Genomic DNA, 19,806 nt, shown 5'->3' with positions numbered 1-19,806 from the left:
CTTACCAAGCCCTTTGACCTTGCCTTTGCCATTATCACCAAATGTGATACTATCATAACTATCATTGTCATTGGTATTGATTGAGTTGAATATTCTTGCATCACCGGTCACGTATTGAGTGCACCCACTATCAAGAACCCAATGCCTTCCTCCGGCTTTGTAATTGACCTACAAAAAAGATCAATTCCTTTTAGTTACCCAAACTTGCTTGGGTTCTTGAAGGTTAGTGACCAAGCTCTTTGGCACCCAAATGGCTTTCTTCTTTGAGCCCATCCATGGTGTACCAATGAACTTAGCTTTCACACCATTTGTACCCTTGGTAAGCACATAGAAAGAATTAATCTTAATTGAGGATATATTAGCATTCTTGCTCTTGTTCTTGCGCTCATGCTCTTTATGACCAACTTGCTTGCAACTAGTGCAAAACCGATCATTGCTCTTCACAAAACTAGTCTTGTGAGAAGCAAAAGTTGCCTTGCCTTTCTTAGGGGTATAGCACAATCCCTCTTTGTAGAGAGAAGCTCTTTGGCTACCCAAGCACATAAGCAAGCGGTCCTCACCACCATAGGCCTTAGCCAAAGTGAGAGTGAGTTCATTGACCTCCTTCTTGAGGGTCTCATTCTCAACTATTAGTGAGGCATCACAAGTGAACCTATCACTACTAGATGAGGTGGAAGTAGAAGTGCTACAAGAAGGGTTAGTGGGAACAACCATGATAGGCTTATAGAATGATTCATCAATTAAGTCACAAGTTAAGCCTACATTACATGTCTCAACATGCTTCTTCTTATTTTGCTCATCAAGCAAAGAGGAATGAGCTTTTTCAAGCTTCTTGTGAGCCTTGCCAAGCTTCTCATGGGCTTCCTCTAGCCTCTCATGAGATGCATTGAGCTCATCAAAGGCTTGCTTAAGGGCTTTTAGTTCCTTACGCAAGCTTTTGCATTCCCTTCTCTTAATGTCAAAGTGTTCTTTAGCATCATCTAGCATGTCAAGTAATTCATCCTTAGTTGGTTTATCATCATCAGTATCACTTTCATTTTCATTTTCATTTTCATTATCATGTTCCTCATCAATTCCCTCATCACAAGTTTGTACCTTAGTGGCCTTAGACATGAAGCATGATGGAATGTCGAAGAGAGAAGACTTCTTATTGATAGCAATGCTTGCAAGTGCCTTCTTCTTGGTGGTCTTGTCATCTTCACTATCATCGTCATCACTTGAGGAAGCATCACTATCCCAAGTGACTACATATGAACCACCCTTCTTCTTCTTGAAGGTCATCTTGTCCTTCTTCTTGTTCTTCTTGTCATCATCATTATTACTATTGTATGGGCATTGAGCAACAAGATGATCTTTGCTTCCGCAATTGAAGCATCTTCTTGACTCTTCCTTGTTCTTGGATGAAGACTTCTTTCTTTTAGCACGGTAGCCCTTCTTCATCATGAACTTGCCAAATCTCTTAACAAAGAGAACCATCTTCTCATCATCCATCTCATCAAAGCTCAAGTCTTCATCTTCACTTGATGATTCTTGCTTTGCCTTGCCCTTGGATGATGTGGCCTTGAATGCCACACTCTTCTCCTTCTTTTCTTCCTTCTCATCATCATCTCTATATGTATCATCGGTCATTATATCTCCCAACACTTGGTTTGGTGTCTTGGTGTCCAAACCATTCCTCACTAGAATAGTGACCAATGTGCCAAATCTTGTGGGTAAGCATCTCAAGAACTTATGGGAGAAGTCCTTGTCCTTCACCTCTTCTCCAAGTGCTTTGAGATCATTGACAAGCATTGAAGCCTATGGAACATCTCTGGCATACTCTCATCCTCCTTCATCTTGAAGCTTGCAAACTTCTCCATGAGAATATATGCCTTTGCACCCTTCACGGCTTGAGTGCCCTCAAATGATTCCTCCAACTTCTTTCATTCTTCATGAGCTCTCTCAATATTCTTGATTTGCTCAAATGTTCTCTCATCCAAAGCATCATGGATGGCACTAAGAGCAATGTCATTATTTTGGAGTAGCACCTCTTCGACGGCGGTGGGAGCCTCTTCATCATCAATCTCAATCTTAGTCTCCACCACCTTCCAAACCTTCCAATTGATTAACTTTATATATATTGTCATCTTAGCCTTCTAATAGGGATAGTTGGAGCCATCAAATTGGGGTGGTTTCTTGGTGTTGTTGATTTGAGCCATTTTGACATCGAAGGTTGTTAAGCCTCAAATCACGGTAACCCACTCCAATACCACTTGAAAGGTCCTAATGGCTAGAGGGGGGTGAATAACCTATTAAAATTTCTACAACAACACTTAGCAAACCGGTTAAACAAATATGAGGCGAAGCGAGTGTTGCGCTAGCCTACTAAAAATGCAAGCCACCTACCACAATTCTAGTTTCTATAGTCTCTATCCACATAATGGCTATGTCACTACACTAAGTTAGTGTGCTCTCAAAGGATAACTAAAGAGCCACACTAACCAAACTAACAAGCTCTCACGACTAGCTACACTAAAGAGCTTGACAACTAGTTTGCGGTAATGTAAAGAGAGAGAGCAAGATGGTTATACCGCCGAGTCATGGAATGAACCAATCAATCACAAGAACGAATACCAATGAAGACCAATCACCTCAGAATCAATTGATGACACAATGATTTTTACCGAGGTTCACTTGCTTGCCGGTAAGCTAGTCCTTGTTGTGGCGATTCACTCACTTGGAGGTTCATGCGCTAATTGGCACCACACGCTAAACCCTTAATAGGGTGCCGCACAACCAACACAAGATGAGGATCACACAAGCCACGAGCAATTTACTAGAGTACCTTTTGGCTCTCCGCCGGGAAAAGGTTAAGAACCCCTCACAATCACCACGATCAAAGCCGGAGACAATCACCAACCTCCACTCGACGATCCTCGCTGCTCCAAGCCATCTAGGTGGCGGCAACCACCAAGAATAACAAGAGAATCCCACAGCGAAATACGAACACCAAGTGCCTCTAGATGCAAACACTCAAGCAATGCAGTTGGATTCACTCCCAATCTCACAAAAGATGATGAATTAATGAAGGATATGAGTGGGAGAGCTTTGGCTAAGCTCACAAGGTTGCTATGTCAATGCAAATGGCCAAGAGAGTGAGCTAGAGCCGGCCACATGCCTTTATATAGAGCCCCCAACGAAATAGAGCTGTTGGGCTCACAGAGCACCCTACTGTGCACCGACCAGACGCGTAGGTCGAGGCGATCGGACGCACGCCACCCAGCGTACGGTCGCGCGATGCACGCCACGTGGCCCCTCGGTTTAACCTCATCCATGCGATCTCAATGGCAAGTCTGCTTCGCGCCACGTGTTAAGTTGCGACCGGATGCGCTGCTCAAAGTGACCGGACGTTCCATCACTGGAGTCCGATAGTTTCTAGTAAGGTTCTAGAGATGGTTTTTCGTGACAGGACATGTCCGGTCATGCCCAACCGGACTCGCCCAGCGTCCGGTCACTCACCCTTTTCTCTATGCCCACATCAGCAGGACCGGACGCTGAATAGTGTTCAGCCAGAGTCTGGTCACCTATGTCTGGTCTCAGGCATAGAGTAGCCCGAGCACTCCACTGTTTTTATAAGTGACCGGACGCTGCTCCCCCGAGTCCGATCACCACGTGACCAGCGTCCGGTCACTGTTTTTTTAGTGACTAGCACCTCCTTTATTTCACCAACTTCTCCACCCTTGCTCAAATGTGCCAACCACCATGTGTATCACCTTGTGTACATGTGTTAGCATATTTTCACAAATGTTTTCAAAGGTGTTAGCACTCCACTAGATTCTAAATGCATATGCAATGAGTTAGAGCATCTAGTGGCACTTTGATAACCGCATTTCGATACCAGTTTCACCCCTCTTAATAGTACGGCTATCGATCCTAAATGTGATCACACTCACTAAGTGTCTCGACCACCAAAACAAAAAAGCACCTATCAAGTTTCACCTTTACCTTGAGCTTTTTCTTTTTCTTTTTCTTTTTCTTCTTTTCCAAGTCCAAGCATTTGATCATCACCATGCCATCACCATCATCATGATTTTCACCATTGCTTCATCACTTGGAGTAGTGCTACCTATCTCATAATTACTTTGATAAACTAGGTTAGCACTTAGGGTTTCATCAATTCATCAAAATCAAACTAGAGCTTTCAGCCCCCGCTCGGATGTGGTCGGGGAGCAGCCGACGTGGGCGACGGCGCGCGATGGTGGCAGAGATGACATGCAGCAGGGCCATGGGAGGCCATGGACGGTGCGGCGTGGCATCGCTGGAGGCCGTGGACGGCGCGACGCGGCGCGGCTGGAGGCCGTGGATGTGCGGCGGAGACGGAGGCGGCTCGAGACTACGCAAACCACAGGCATGGGTGCAGAGGATACCGGCATCATTGGGGCTGGACGGCAGCCTGGTGCTACTACTTCGTCGACAGCGAATTGGCCACCAACGAGCAGCAGCCTGGGGACTATACGCCAGTTGTGACCACAAAGTTGGCGAGGAGGCTGGCGTGGGAGGCGCCCACGGAGTTGGCGATGAGGCCGACATGGGAGTGGTGGCCAGCAGCTTTGCGTTGCCGAGGTGACCTGCGTGGTGAGGCGGTAGGCGGTCCCGCTCAACGGGGGCTATTTTCGGTGTAAGGAGGAGCTCTGACTGGCAGCTGGAGGACGTGCGTGACACTTCTACCTTCGATGAGGAAACTAGGTCCCGGAAGCTATGGTGTGCGCGCTTGGATCTTGGTAGACAGGGTCGGCTTGGCGAGCGCCAAAAGCAGCTATGGCTTGCAGTGAACTACGGCGGGTATACTTGCTCGGCAGTGAGTTACCTCGGTGTGGGACAGCGTCGGCAACGATGGCGCAAGTGGTGCTGGCGGCGCTTTCGTCCTGATGACTCTATCGTCCAGTTGTTGGCGGTGCAGTGTGGTGACCTGGTTTGTGGTGGTTCGGAGGCGGTTGAGCGTGTGTCCGAGCTGAGTTTTGGTCTATGTGGCTCGTGTTGACGTCCTATTCCGACTGGCTAGAGTTGTTTTTCTTTTCTGATGAGTTTGAGTTCGAGTTCGGTACGTGTTGATGGCCCAATCCAACCGACCGTAGTTGTACCGTTTTTTATTTTGTCTAGTCTGGACTTTATCTGCTTTTTAATATATTCGGCAGCTCTCTTGCCTAATTCGTTCTAAAAAAATATAGTGTATATCTAGATGCATGTTTTATAATTGGAACGGAGGAATACCTTGAAATGGGGGAGAGAGAAAATAAAGGAGAAAGAAGTGAAGTGCCAGCCAGCTTATGCACGGGCTTTAAGAATCTTTGTCAAAGTGTAAAGTAGGTCTGATATTAATGGTGTGTAGTATAGATCAGCAGCCAACTATTTTTAGTGGATTATTAGAGGTTGTAATGATATGAATAATACATGGCCAGCAATCGGCCGTGTTATTAGCTATGCTCTTAAAAACAGAGGAGAGGATCACAGGAGGGAGAAGGCGAGGAAAATAACCTATGTGGACCAGAATAAGAGATATGAACAACGGTTAATTTTTAGAGCTTCTAGAAATGAGAAAAATTTTCAGTTTTATATTTGGGGTCAAATCATATACTATGTAATGATCGAGTTCAAAGGGCAAAAAATAAATTTACTTTCTTTTAGAAAACCGTACTCTTAATAGTAATCAATGTGGACCAGGATGAGAGAAAATAATGTGCACGCCTAGCTCAGAGACTCTTTTTTGTGGGCTACAAATGTGCACGCCTCAGGGCAGTCCCAATGCGTTTCTATACCTATTAATTTTCATAAACACTATGTATAGAAATCATGGTCCCAGTGGATAGTTTCTACAGAATAATTTTTTATCCAATCACATACATTCTCTCTCCATTCTCTACCAATCACATCCCTTCATGTATTGGTTCTCGTGTGGACATGGTTTCTAACTTAGACCCGGTTTCTATGATTTTTTCTCTCTCTGTTCAATAACTACCTTGCCACATCAGCAAAACGCTTAAATGACAGTACAATTAATATCCATAGAAACTATGATGGTTTCTGCATTAGGAGTGTCCTCCCTAGCTCATCACATGTCTCATCAAAAGTGCTATTCTATAATGTTTCGACCTTAATTTTCCACCAAGGGATAATAAAATTTCAAAGGAATTGACTCCTGAAGCCACCTTGTTTGACAGTTCGAGAGAAGTTCCTTAAGGCCTTTCCCATGAAGAAAAGAAGATTCTAGAAAATTGACTCCTGGAGAGCCTCTTAATTTCAAAGTCTAGAAAGGAGAAGAATTGGAGAATGTTAACGTAATCCTTTGCCATTGTCCCACTTCAATCGTAGAAAGGAGAATAATTGAAGAATTCCACCATCAATTGATTCACATTGCAGGCATGGAGATTAGAGGGACAGCTGGACACCTAGTCTATTCACAATTATATCATATTAACGCATAGTTAAGATTATGCTAATCTGTCAAAAACATAGAATAATTAGTTCTATAAATCTGTCTGAGTTTGTATATGGCTGGTGACAGCCGGAATTACATAAGTTCCCGTAGTTTTCTCGCATCCGATAAGAACAGTCATAAATGCTTTTGTTTTCCCAACTTGCAATGGATAATCGATAAACAAGGATAAGAGAAAACTGTTTCGAATTTGTCCATGTGAGATATATGGCATAATTGAGTGTGCAAAGGTCCATATCCGAACAACAACTATTGCCCCGTTTGGCCAGGTTCCTTCGGGCTCCAACTTCGCACCACAGTGCAAGAGGAGCCATAAATCATGGCTTATCAGCTCCATGTTTATTTTGTTAGGAGGAAGAAAAACGGGCTTCTATGAATATTGTTGTATAATTTGTAGCAGGAGCCGGAGCCGCGAGAATCCCCGCTAAAAACGCAGGTGGATAACTTGGGAAGAGCATGAAGCTCTAGTTCCCTGTCGATTTACTTCCAGAAAACATGTCCTCGTCTCTTTCCCCAGTGTCTTGCTGGCTTACTCTGCCCATTGGACCCCACTTCCTCCTCTTATAGCAAATAAGAAGTGACAGACAGCTATTTATATATGTCCAGATGGGCCAGGCCGGCAGGGCCAGCACGGGCCTGGTCCAAAAAAGCACGACATTGGCCTGGTGTGGCACGGCCTGCCTCGTGCCCGTGCCTGGGCCGCCTCACCGGCCCGTAGTGCCGGCCTGGGCACGGCACGGTTTTTGGGCCGGCACGATGCGGCACGGCTATTTTCAATCGTTGGATCCTCTTTTGATGAATATCAGCCGTTGGATGAAACCCTAGGTTTAAAACTAATCTCCCACACCTCTGAGTTCACATCCTCAGTTCCTCACCCCGCCGCTTCCTCCGACCCCGTCACGCACGCGGGACGTGACTTCACTCCAGGCCGCCGCTCCCTGCGTCTTCCCTCCCAGGCCGCCGCTCCCCGTTCTCCATTCCCTCCCGCAGCAGCCTCACGGCCTCCTTCACTGCAGCGGCTCCAGGGGCGGCGGCGAGACGCAGCAGCTCCAGCGGCGGCTCCTCTGATCCCCAGGTCGACGGCGGAGTGGAAGACGACGGCGGCGCGAGGTCTGCAGCGACATGGGGGAGCTGCAAGGCGACCTCAGTGTGGCGTCGCGGCAGCGCAATGGCCTCTGTGTTGACTAGCTGGAGAGCGTGAGCGGCCTCGACGTGCGACGCGACGGCCTCGGCAAGGAAGTGGCGGCGCGATGGCCTCGCCGCGTCGGGCCAGGAGCGGCACGGGGTGCCGTGCCCAACTGCACAGCACGGCACGGCTAATAGCCTATAGTGCCGTGCCTGGGCCGGGATGCCGACTCGGCGGCACGCCGCTGCCGTGTCTGGTCGTGCCAGTGCCGTGCCTTGCCTGGACGGCCCGTTGGACCATGTATACAGCTATTACAACTAAGCTAAAGGCATAACTGGTGTCCTGCTTCTTTACGCCTCTAGGCTTGTGAATCACATGTTTTTCGTTGTTCCCTTTTTTTCTTGTTCCTGCATCCTAAAGAAAGACCAAAAAGCTAGGGTAAATCTGCATCATCCAGACTTAATTAAGTGTGCGGTAATTTCAGTTTGATACTCCTGCATGGCTGCATCACAATAATGCATTCATCTGACAAAGATACATATACAACAGATTTACAGCATTTCACAAAGCATTCTCAAATTCAAATAAAGATGCACACACAACACAATTACACATTATACAGACACTAATGCATTTTTAGTGTACGTGCATATAAGTACAGCATTTTATTTGTGTACGGGACAGCTAGCTGTGAGTGTCCCGCTTGGCCTCATCTCCACGATGATGGATGCCCATGCATGCCCTTTAAGCTGAACTAGCAGCAGCAGCAGATGGCCTCGAGGCAGCACTCACAGGTCTCGTAGCAGCAGAAGCAGCAGAACGCAGTGAACAGGCTGAAAAGAAGAACAAAGCTTCCATTGTTAACTGAAGTTAATTAGCCAAGAACTTAGTCACAGTCTGAATTAAAACCTAAATCATTAGCTCTAATGAAACTGAAAGTCGAGAGGATAATTGTTCCAATAGAAGCGATGTGAATGAAGGACAACATCGCATCTAGATGAAGGCAAACATCACATGAAAATGACCAGCAACCACCAAATTGACATTTCCCATTTGATCACATGAGCCAAAGGCACTAGGGTGTAGGGTGACTTGTGGGTTGGACCTCGCTGTCATCGATTTATAGCCCAGTAGGGACCTTGAAAATGATAGCCGATGGACCCTTCCTCTGTTTGGATCATGATAGGCTAGGCCAGATGCTAAACAAAGGGATGAATCGATGTGTCGAAATAAAGACTTTAAAGAAGAAGAAAGCTAGCATGCCATGGACTCACATGATCGAAAAGGAGTGTAGCGCCTAACTGGAGACAGAGATTTTTGTTTTGAACAAGAGGAAAGCTAGCATGTCATGACAAAAATTTAAAAGTATTCGACGAATTGAGCTTATTCCCTCCCTCAGGAAGAAGATTTGAAGTGGTTTTCTTAGGGGAACTGTATGTTCCCTTCCATCCAGGTTTGCTTTCCAAGGGATATCTTCCCAGTTCATGTTTACTCAATTGTTCTGGAAACCCCAAACCATACATGGTTCTCTTTTGAAAACTCAAGCCACTTTTCAAAAACATGAGCGTTGTTTTCTGTAAAATTGTTGCTGGATACCAGTTACCAATTCCTAAGCAGGTATTCCCAAGTCAATATCAAAATAGAAAACTAGACACTGCGAATATTTGATTTCTATGAAGAGTAAGGTGTAATTTGCATATGGCTTCCTAGTTTGATCTTTCCAATGTATACTTGTGCATGTTAGGCTGATCTTGTGACACAGAAATCTTCTTTATAGTATTCAGATTCTGAGAAATATTGGCGACTGGTTGAATCCATATACTTGTGAATTATTCTCCACACTTTTTTTACCCAACTAAACCAACCAATATTGTGAAACTTCAGTCCGATGACCCTTTAATATCAAGTCACAATACAACATTCTTCCTTTTGTTTCCCAAAGGAATGAAGACAAGTTTCAGAGTTCAAAGCGTTTTAAATTTTCATCATGGGTATCATGAAAAATATATTAACAAAAACACTACAAGAAAAAAAAAACATATATAACAGAGTGAGTGTAATCGAGAAGAACAGAAACAACAGAAAGGTTAGCGGGTACCATGCATATAGGCAGCCCTTCTCCTCATGGCGCTTCTGAACATGATCGTAGTAGGACATGTCCTGGGCACTGGGAGGATTATACATCTTGCTCACTATATGGAGATCTCTGTTCAAGTATCTCCAATTTGCAAGGATAGAAGAGAAGTGCCCTGAACAAAGCAGGGAGCTGCACAGAGGGTCTGTTAGTTGTCTGTGTGGAACCTTCAGCCTTCTTTATAGGGTTTTCAGCTCCAGCTAGCATATGACGCTGGTTCCAGGCACCATCCCAGTGCCCTGCGGGGTAAGGAAAACTTGACCATGAAAGCAATATTTTGTGCCAATTGCTTATATTAATCAACCATGCTTTGTTATTTTTACAAGAAAAAAAAATCAACTAATGGTACGAAACATGATTGTTTATTGTTTATAGAATATCTAAAGCACATTATAACCAGCGTAACTATTTCAGGATTCAGAATTTTAATTTTTCAGATGCTTAGAGATACTTTTCTTTAGGACTGGAAATACTTTAATTGAAGTAGTAACTATTAAACCTAAATTTCCAAGAAAACCCTGCACGAACAGCTAAATCTCTTCTGTCGATAGCCAGACAGATCACATCAGAATTGGATGGAAACAAATCCACACAGATGCAAGGACGAACAGCCTTTTCCTCGTGAGTATATCCATCTGGCTGAAAGTCTGCACTAGGCTCATAGCTGGATGGAAAATGATGATATGATCTCTAGTGAAGCTAGGTCCCTCACTGGCAGGTGGTTACATGAGGGACCATGCTTGTTATCTGGACCAACTGCCATCATTTAAGAGTGCAACATCCACTGATCTGCAATGACGAAGGAAGGATGAAAGTCGCGCTGACGAGGGGGGATAATTACAGGACATTCTTCAGTATACATCTTCTTGAAAAGTTTTAGGAATCTTTTTTTTGAAAGTTCAGTTTTAGGAATCTTGAACCAAAGAGTTACTTTTTATGGGTGAGCTAATATGTATGAACCTAAAATTAGATCAAGATCAAAGATTTCTGACACCTAGTATTAAAACCTATCTCTATACAATAATTAACTCGATGTTTTTTTTTACTTAATGCAGATTTGCCCATCCATTATTAACTGGTGCTTTTCTGGTAACTCACCTTCGCTGAAGATGAAGCTGGAGAATGGATCTTGATATGAGCCTGGAGAGTGAAATTTGAGTACTCCCAAGTCCCAACCTAAAACATGCTTGAGTTAGAAAATTCATGATTTCATATTTCATAACTTAATTAGATAAAAGTTATTAAACTAGGGCTCGGTAAACTTTTAGTGACATAAATGTTTATTTTTTCAGTTAAATCTAGTGAAGCCACCATATTTTGAGCTAAAACTAATACTCATTTACTCTACTGTTTACTTTTCTAGTTTCATGAAAAACAAGTCTGGAGTGGAAAGTCCGTAATTTGAGCATTGATGTTTCGTTAGCCTAGTTTTACATCCTAACTAAACTAGCTTTTTAGCTTGGTAGGCCCCAAATCTTGTATGACAGAATTTGGATGACATTTACCATGTTGAATCCCTTTAGGCTTTATCACTGTCCACTGCTATTTTGTACCCAAAAATTGCATAGTGACTTCCTCGTGTCATGGACCAAGGGCAAAGAAGTGAAGGTGGAAATATTAATTAGGAAGAACTGTTTCATGTCATGAATTGACATGACTTACAATTTCCAAGAACAATTCTAGTTGTGAAATACAGATTTCTGATCCCTTACAAGTAGAAAAGGAAAAAACACACTTGACTTATCAAATCGTGAAAAGTGGTATGAACTTACCTCAGTTTCATGTTCACCCAACAAACCTGACATTTTTGTAGATCCATCAGAACCCAAAAGATTAAAAAAAAATACATCAATATATCGTTATCAGCTATTCAGCTCCAGTAGAAATTTTCCAAGGAAACACTTTTTCACCCCCTCCGGCCAAGTAGAACTGGGCATTATCTTGGGATAGAAAGATACGACCATATGTTGAGAGTACACCAAAGAATCAAGCATTCATTGTCAAACCAGCAACTAATAATTACAGACTTGGCACAAGGGGCTTACAAAGGCAACAAAATTCCTTGCGCAACACCAAACACCCATACCTAGCTAACAATCAAGCAGTATGAATTACATCTGATACCATGATTAATCATGTCATAGTGGGAGCTACCAGAGGAGCAGATGTAGGAGGAACTGCAAAGCCAATGTCTCCGGTTACTGGATGAAATGCAGCATTCCTCTCAAGGTGCTCCCATACAAGCCTTCTTCGCTCCTCAGATGCAGCTCGCTTCTTTTCCTCCTCTTGGAAATTGGTTTGACAAGCCAACAGCAATCTCTCATCCATGTCAAAGAACATTTTCCTGACATTCATTGTAACATTTAGAACTGACTGGTTCCAGTGCCAACGGGCATTCCTCTCCAGAGCTGGATAGATGATTGGCAGGATAACTTGACGGTTTTGGGAGATTAGGTCGAACAAATGTTCATTATTCCACAGGAATAAGGCCCTTTCAGCAACCTGTTACAAACAAAGAACATTCCTAAGTTTCTGCTAGACTTTAGTGTTCAAATTATAAAAGTAGCGACTGGTTTTGCCATATTGTTTCATAGTGTTTAGAGATGTCATGCTGTGCAAAGCATCCTGTAAAGCTCTTCTCCAATGGATAGCTAGAAAATCAAAATTGCTTATAGATTAAACTTTCTGGGGAATTTACTTGGGATTATTAGTATTTGATTTTGAGCCTAGTATATCATAGCTACACCCATAAGGCTATATGTGATCAAAATAGAAAAATTCATTTCCTACAAAATAAGAAAGATCTGTTCCTGAACCTGCACATTAATCACATCATAAATTTTAAAAAGTAAAAAGGTTCTGTAATGCTAATCTTACAAGTTGGATCATAATGTCCTTCTTTCTCATAAAATTCCTCTTGAATGTTTTACCCTCTAGTGAACCAACTAGGAAGCTTTGCGCTTTGGGCTTCCTAGTTGTCCACTAGAGGGTAGAATATATCTATGTTGCATTCCCAATATGGGATGTACTGCTATTATGTAGCATTTTCCCTTGCAAGTTAGGTGTGGCCCAAATATAAATAAACCTTGTGGATTGAAATGACTACGAAATTTTCCTCACCACAGCTTGATGCTTCATAAATTCTAAATGGCTAATTCAGCCATGTTGTCCTGTTTTTGTTTCTTGATAAGATTTTCCACACATGTAGGCAAAACAGTAAGTCAAGTCTTGTTTAAACCTAACTATCAAAATACTTCACAATTTCTAGTCTTCTGAAGGAAAACAGACAGAGATGAGATGTCACAACTCACAACCCCATGGCTACTGCCTTTTTCTACCTAAGGCTAGCAATAGTGGACATACTTGTCAACAAGATACACTAAATAAACGTATACAAACAATATCCAGTGTTCAAAGGACAGTCTCAGATCAGTATTCAAGGAAGAAACTTTACCTGAAAATGAGAGCTATTCAGGCACTGTGCGATCCTGCGAAACAAAGGAACCGCACACTTCTGGAAATCTGCCATTTCTGTCAACTCTAGGACCTCCTCCAACTCACCTAAGAACATCATCTCCTTCTGACTGTTCGTCACTGGCCAATACTTCAGGAGGCCTCTGATAACAGTCCCTGTGAGCTTTGGTTCCTTCTCGATAAACTGTGTAATGCAGTATGTCAACTGTGGCAAATATACTCCAACCGTCTTCGGCTTGTGAAGTGGAATCAATGCCTTCCATAGAAACAACTTATGCTCCTCCTTTAATGGCTTTGCAAAGCCACTAATCACACTCCCAAACACCTCCAGTAGCTCCGCAATCCCATTGTGGCGATCTGTCTCGAACACAAACCTATAGAAGATGTTGCTCACAGCCTTGCGAATGAACGGGCGATTGCCCATAAATTTCCCATATATCCTGTGCAGCACTGTCTTCAAGCATTCCCTCTCCCTAGGATCATCAGAATCGAACAGGTCAAGAAGCCTAGAGATGAAGGAGTTGTCCATGTACTTCCTAGCAACCTTGACATCGACGGCCGGGGACATGACGAACCGTAGGAGCAATTCATACACGACCTGGAGGTGGTACCACGAGGGGTCAAAGAACGGCTCGTCCTCGTCGGTGGCGGCACTGGCGCCAGAGCGGAGCTTGGGCGGGAAGACCCTGAAGAGGTTGATGGCGAACATGCGGACGCAGGCCGAGAGCATCGCCTCCGTGAGGGGCTCCTCGGCCGCAGAGACGCAGTCGACGAGGGACACGAGCACCTGCCGCTTCCTCTCCACCTCCGGCGAGTCCCTCCCCCGCTCGGCGGCGAAGTCGAACACCACGCAGCAGACGTTGAGCTTGCGGAGGAACACGTCCTCCCTGGTCTCCGCCCCGGACGGCGCGGGGAAGGCCGCCGGCGACGAAGCGCTCAGCTCCGCCTCCGCCCCATTGGCAGCGCCACGCGACGACGGGGACTTCGCCGGCGGCGAGCCCCCGCCCCCGCCGGATTTGGGGGACTTCCGCGAGATCTTGCCAAGAAACTGCTTCCACATGGCGGCAGGAGACCGTGGGCGCCCACAGCTGGCATCAAAGACCCGTTTCAGGAACCCATGGCCGGCCGAGCCACGGACAACTACCGACCACCCGCTACTGAGCGGCGAATCTTGCACGGCAAAGAACCGTGCGGCGGTCGGACCAGCGAAGCGGGAGCGCTGGGGAAAATATCCCGCGGTGGCTGGAAGGGGCTCAGATCCGGAGGCGCGGCGCGGCGGCCGCCACCATGGATGGGATCTCGGGGAGAGGAGGAGGACGGGGACAGAAAGCGCAGAGCTTTTGGAGTTTTGGGCGGACTCGCAGCGTGGGGGAGCTCGAGTTTACAGCTCGGTGTCGGGTCGGCGTACGGAAGGCGACGAGGGTGGCCTGCTCCACCCAATCTCATTCTCAGGCGTCAATCTCCATGGACCGTGATGTATCGACCGTTGCCATGTGTCTACTTATGTTTGAATTTCACGCAGAAATTTCTTACGGAGTACTGCCAATTGCCAAACATTTGGTTCACATCAAACCAGACAAAAGTGAGGCCATGTTTGCTTTGCTGAAAAGTGAAAGTATTGTTTATTGATTTGTTACGATAGAAAAATAATATTCGTTCGCTAAAACAGGACGAGACTAAACATATGCATGAGCTCAGCTCAGCACCGGTTTGGACACACATCCTCCCTCTGCTCATTTTTTGGGCGGTGCTTGGTCGTGTGCAAAGCCTGTCCTCGTCTCACCTAGCATAAGCAACGAGATTCCCACCGAGCTAGGAGAGCTAATTCGCTCACCTAAGCCAGCAAAAAAAATGGGTTTTTTTTTGGAAAGATGCCATTACAATTCTTGAAGATTGGAAATATACTATTACAATTCGTCTAATCGCAAGTGTGCCATTATAATTTTACGATACTTTGAAATATGCCATCGTATACGCCCGACGAACGCTTGGGCCCGCTTGCAGGCATCCGTGGCATACGGTCGACCGTATCCGTTTGTCGCCCGTCTTCATCTAAACGGCGCGGTGAACGCCACCGTCTCCACCTCTCTCTCACTCTCACTTTCCCTGTCTCTCTCCCCGAGCAAGAACCCTAGGTTGTGGTGGCGGCGGCGATTTCGGCGGTGGTGACGGCGACGATCCCGATGGCGGCGTAGCAGGCCAAGGAGACGGCGCAAGGGGGCCAGTCGAAGGAAAGCAATGGAGTAGCGTGCGCGTCAATGGCGGACGCGCCCCCGCGCGGGTCGCCGATGGTGGACGGCGACGAAAGGTACTTTTTCTCTCCTTGCTGAGCACAGAGATGAGTAGATTAGGCCTCGATTTATGCATTGTCGTTGGAGATGTGCACATTTTGATGTGATTTGGTTGATGCTAGGGTTCCACTATTTTCCCTAGAGATTAAAGTGGAAGCATTCTGTACGGTAGACTCTTTGGGTAGGAAAGCTTACACAAAGGGCTCTGTGATTAAGTGGGATGTGGAGATAGGCTCGTTTTCATTTGAGTTACTGATGACCAGCTTGCGCAATGCTGTCAAATGGTCTCGTACTCAGTGCCCAACTGCTTGGTACTATGACAAAAGGGTGTGTGAAGATGTCAGACTAGAAAACCAGTTCCAGATGAATGACATATTTGAGATGTATAAGGACCAGATGCGTTGCCAGATTGTTGTAGCAGTGTTTGATCAATATGTTGCCTCTGTTGATCAGTTTGATGCATTAGAACCTTTATGTGTGATTCCTCCCGACATTGGCAATGCAATCCCTACTGACAGTAATGTTAACCAGCCATCATCTAAGGCAGATGATGCACCAAAGGTTCCCATGGAGGCTGAAGTTGAGCCTGAACTTGAGCCTGACAGGGAGCCCGATATGTTTGATAATGATGAAGAGTATGTGGGTTATGATGATGAGGGAATGTATATGCCAATACCACCAACACAGCCACATAGCAGTTCACAACCTCATAGTAATTCACCTCCACATGTTTCTCATGATGCTGTTAATGATGATGCTCATGCTTTTCCTACTGAGACAGAGGTCAATGATGCAGACCCTGAAGAGATCCATGTGATCCATGACCCAGAGCACCCCAAGATTGAGAAGGGGGAGTTATTTCCTGATATTGTTTCATTCAGGAAAGCTATCAGGCATTACGCTGTGACTAAAGGCTTTGAGTTAGCTGGTATCAAAACAGACCCAACAAGGTATATTGCAAGGTGCAAGGCTGAGCGATGTCCTTGGCGCATACATGCATCTAGGCTACATGATAAAAAGACAATACAGGTAACTGACCATGCACTAGTTCATTTGTGCATTTCTATTTGCTTGACCTGACTTGTTTTCTATGTACATTTCTATTTGCTTGACCTGACTTGTTTTCTATGTGCAGATTGATGTAGACTAGGCCCGATCTTCCGAAAGGTATGATAACGTCGATTGGTGGAGACTCGACATTCACGATCTAGGCTTTGAACTAAGACTGATTCGGACCCCCGCAACCGTTACACCACTGCTCCGTTGGTTATCAACCACGCGAACGCGATTGACCTCGCCGAGAAGGCTTTCCTGCAAGCGAATCGAGAACACAAGCAAGAACGAGATAAACGCAATCTAAAATTACAAATAAATATGAGGCTTATGATAATGAAAAAGAGTTCAAGTCTTTATTCGAAAGGACTAATCGCCACAGGCGAACAAGATCAAGAACTGGGGCCCTGGTTCACAGCAAGCGGCCTTGGCGGCGACAGTTGCAGCAAAACGACGTCTGTTTCATGAGGAAATCAAGAACTAAACAAAACCCAAACCCTAAGGAGAGCAACGGCTGGTATTTATAGAGTCTTGGGCATCACCCCCCTGGACGCGCCCCCTAATGGGCCCAAACACGATACACGGTCCAACGGACCAAAAGACGGTGTCGCAGCACCCTGACAGATTCTGGATGCTGACTTGTTTCAATGATTACCATTGATTCCGAAGGTCTTTTGACGTGAAACCAATTGAGTTGCCTTCCTTATCCAATTAGCTTTCCATCCATATATGGATCATCGAAAACGGAGTCCGGATGCGTCCTGGGTGACCAGTTTAAGGCAGACTGGTCCTGGAGGCCGAGGCAGACTCGAACTTGAGTTACTTTGGGCCTCCACCTCAGGGACTCGAACCGAATTAGCCTCGGACCTCCTTCTTGACTTGGACACCCTTGCTGGCCTCCTACCCCTCCATGCCATGCACCAAACATGGTCATATGCATGGGTGTCATGTCCTCATCACAGATCAAAGTACTTCCATCAGATCACGACTATCCAACTACAAAACTGGTAGTAGGAAAGATGGCATCACAGGATTGGTGTGCAGACAGGTTGGGAGATTGGCTCAAGAAAAATCCAACAAAACGTGCAAAGGATTGCAAGGAGAAGTTGGAAGATGATTATGGCATCAAGCTGAAGTATTCAAAGGCTTGGTCAGGTATGAAGTTAGCAATAGATCAAATCCATGGTAGATATGAGGAAAGTTTTCAGTTGCTATTCAATTGGGCTGCTCAGATTGAACAGGTCTCTCCTGGTAGCCTAATAGAGATAGAGCTTGATAAGATTGGTAAAAAGCAAAGATTTAGGAGAATGTTTGTTGCTCTTAAGCCTTGTGTGGATGGTTTTCTAGCTAGATGCAGACCATTTGTGGGTATAAATGCATCTAGTCTGCATGGTAAGTATAGAGGTCAGCTAGCTTCAGCAACCAGTGTAGATGGACATAACTGGTTGTATCATATAGCTTATGGCATTTTTTACTCAGAAACTGAAGATAACTGGAAGTGGTTCTTGCAACAACTTTCCAGAGCAATTGGTGATGTACCAAATCTTGTAATTTGTTCAGATGCATGCAAAGGCCTAGAGAAAGCAGTGGGTGCAGTGTTTCCAAATGCTGAGAATAGGGAATGCATGAGACATTTGTACCAAAACTTTTTGAAGCACTATTCTGATGATGTAATCATAGACCACCTATATCCTGCTGCTAGAGGCTACACTGAAGGCCTATTCAAGTTCCACATGCACAAGATTGCTGAGTTTGCTCCTCAAAGTATAGAGTATCTTCAGACTCACCACAGCAGGATATGGTATAGGTGTGGGTTCTCAGAAAATAGCAAGTGTGATTATTTGACCAACAATGTGTCAGAAAGCTTCAATGCACAGGTGAAGCACCTCAAAGGTTTATTTGTACATGAGCTGGTAGATAGAATTAGAGAGCTAATAATGGAGAAGAGATATTTGAGGAAGAAGATTGCTAGGCAGTGGGAGGATGGAATCCTACCAGGTGTGATAAAGGATCTTAACCTGATCAGCAATCATCTCAAAGTGGTCAAGGTCAAAGTCAGTGATGATGACATTGCTGAAGTGACTCTCTTGGATGACTGGAATAATCAGAAGAGGCACACTATGGACCTATAGAACCGTAATTGTTCTTGCAGGGAATGGCAGGTGACTGTGGGCCTACAGAACTGTAATTAGAGGGAGTTTGGAGAAGAGGGCCACTCAAAAGAAGGTCAGGTGCAAGAGATGTGGTGGTTTTGGGCACTTTCCCAAGACCTGCAAGTTTCCAAAACTAGGGGAGGATGGAGAAATAGGACAAGGGTCTTTAAAAAGGTATTCAAACTACTTGTGTGTTGCCATTTTGCTCCAAATTATCTTTTCCTATTACCAATCTACTCATGTGATTCCACTGCAGGAAGAGGACAACTAAAGATGTCGCTGGACCTTCCCAGGTGAAGAAGAAGAAGACTCAGAAGAAGACTAATCCTAAGAAGAAGAAGAAGACACCTATCAAAAAAAGCTACAGAAGGCAACAGCTGCACCACCAACAACTGTTGTTAGCAGCATTAGGCAGCTGGTCTTTATTGCTCCACAAGCAAGTGGTACTAAGTAGCCACAATCTGCAATGCTTGATGGACAGCATGGGACATCTTTTGTGAACTCTATAGCCATCTTATGATCATTCTGTAATGATTATGAACTACTAATATGTAATGTGGCACTTATGTTGCTTAGCTAGTAAACTCTACTATGTATTGAGGCATTTGAACTTGCCAACTTTCTAAGTTGCTGTTGTTATTGTACTGCGTATGGATATTTAGTGCCAACTTGGTTATGAAATGATGTTTGAACTCTATTGTATTTTCACTACTGTCATGTGGCTGTGGTCTGTGTGCTTTGATCTACTTTACTCTGAATGTTGCTAGCCCTTGTTCTCCTCATCCAAAATCAAGACAAGATGCTGCTGGAATTCTTACATAATTTCATAAAAAACATAGCACAATGCTGATCAATTTCATTACAGACACTTCATCATCTGGGCAACAACTACACCTACCAGTACACCAACAAGGACACCTACTACAACAGATACATCTAACACAATCTACATTTTCTTATTACCCATGTCCTGTGTTGCATTACTAACTGGACTAGGAACAACAGAATGCATGTCTCCAATTTGCGCTTTCAGTTTCCAAATGTCTTGAACAACAATGTCCAGTGTTTGCCTCATCTCACGGAGCTGTTGCTTGAAATCACCA

At 44.8% G+C, this 19,806-nt stretch overlaps 2 protein-coding genes across 2 annotated transcripts; one reads left to right on the top strand and one right to left on the bottom strand.

Moving 5' to 3' along the window:
* Positions 1 to 11,681: 11,681 nt before the first annotated feature.
* On the bottom strand, positions 11,682 to 14,752 carry LOC136512153 (serine/threonine protein phosphatase 2A 57 kDa regulatory subunit B' kappa isoform-like). The gene is made up of 2 exons (XM_066506138.1): positions 13,187 to 14,752; positions 11,682 to 12,234 (listed from the first exon to the last, which is right to left on the bottom strand). Exons 1-2 carry the CDS (start codon positions 14,264 to 14,266, stop codon positions 11,866 to 11,868), a joined length of 1,449 nt encoding a protein of 482 aa, XP_066362235.1. The 5' UTR covers positions 14,267 to 14,752; the 3' UTR covers positions 11,682 to 11,865.
* A 340-nt stretch (positions 14,753 to 15,092) lies between these two features.
* On the top strand, positions 15,093 to 18,682 carry LOC136513764 (uncharacterized). The gene is made up of 3 exons (XM_066507735.1): positions 15,093 to 15,514; positions 15,620 to 16,526; positions 17,513 to 18,682. Exons 1-3 carry the CDS (start codon positions 15,465 to 15,467, stop codon positions 18,680 to 18,682), a joined length of 2,127 nt encoding a protein of 708 aa, XP_066363832.1. The 5' UTR covers positions 15,093 to 15,464.
* Positions 18,683 to 19,806: the final 1,124 nt, after the last annotated feature.

This window comes from Miscanthus floridulus, chromosome 16 (assembly GCF_019320115.1).
Source record: "Miscanthus floridulus cultivar M001 chromosome 16, ASM1932011v1, whole genome shotgun sequence".
NCBI lineage: Eukaryota > Viridiplantae > Streptophyta > Magnoliopsida > Poales > Poaceae > Miscanthus > Miscanthus floridulus.
The sequence above is the reverse complement of the archived record's forward strand: the minus strand, read 5'-3'. Positions and strand labels throughout refer to the sequence as shown.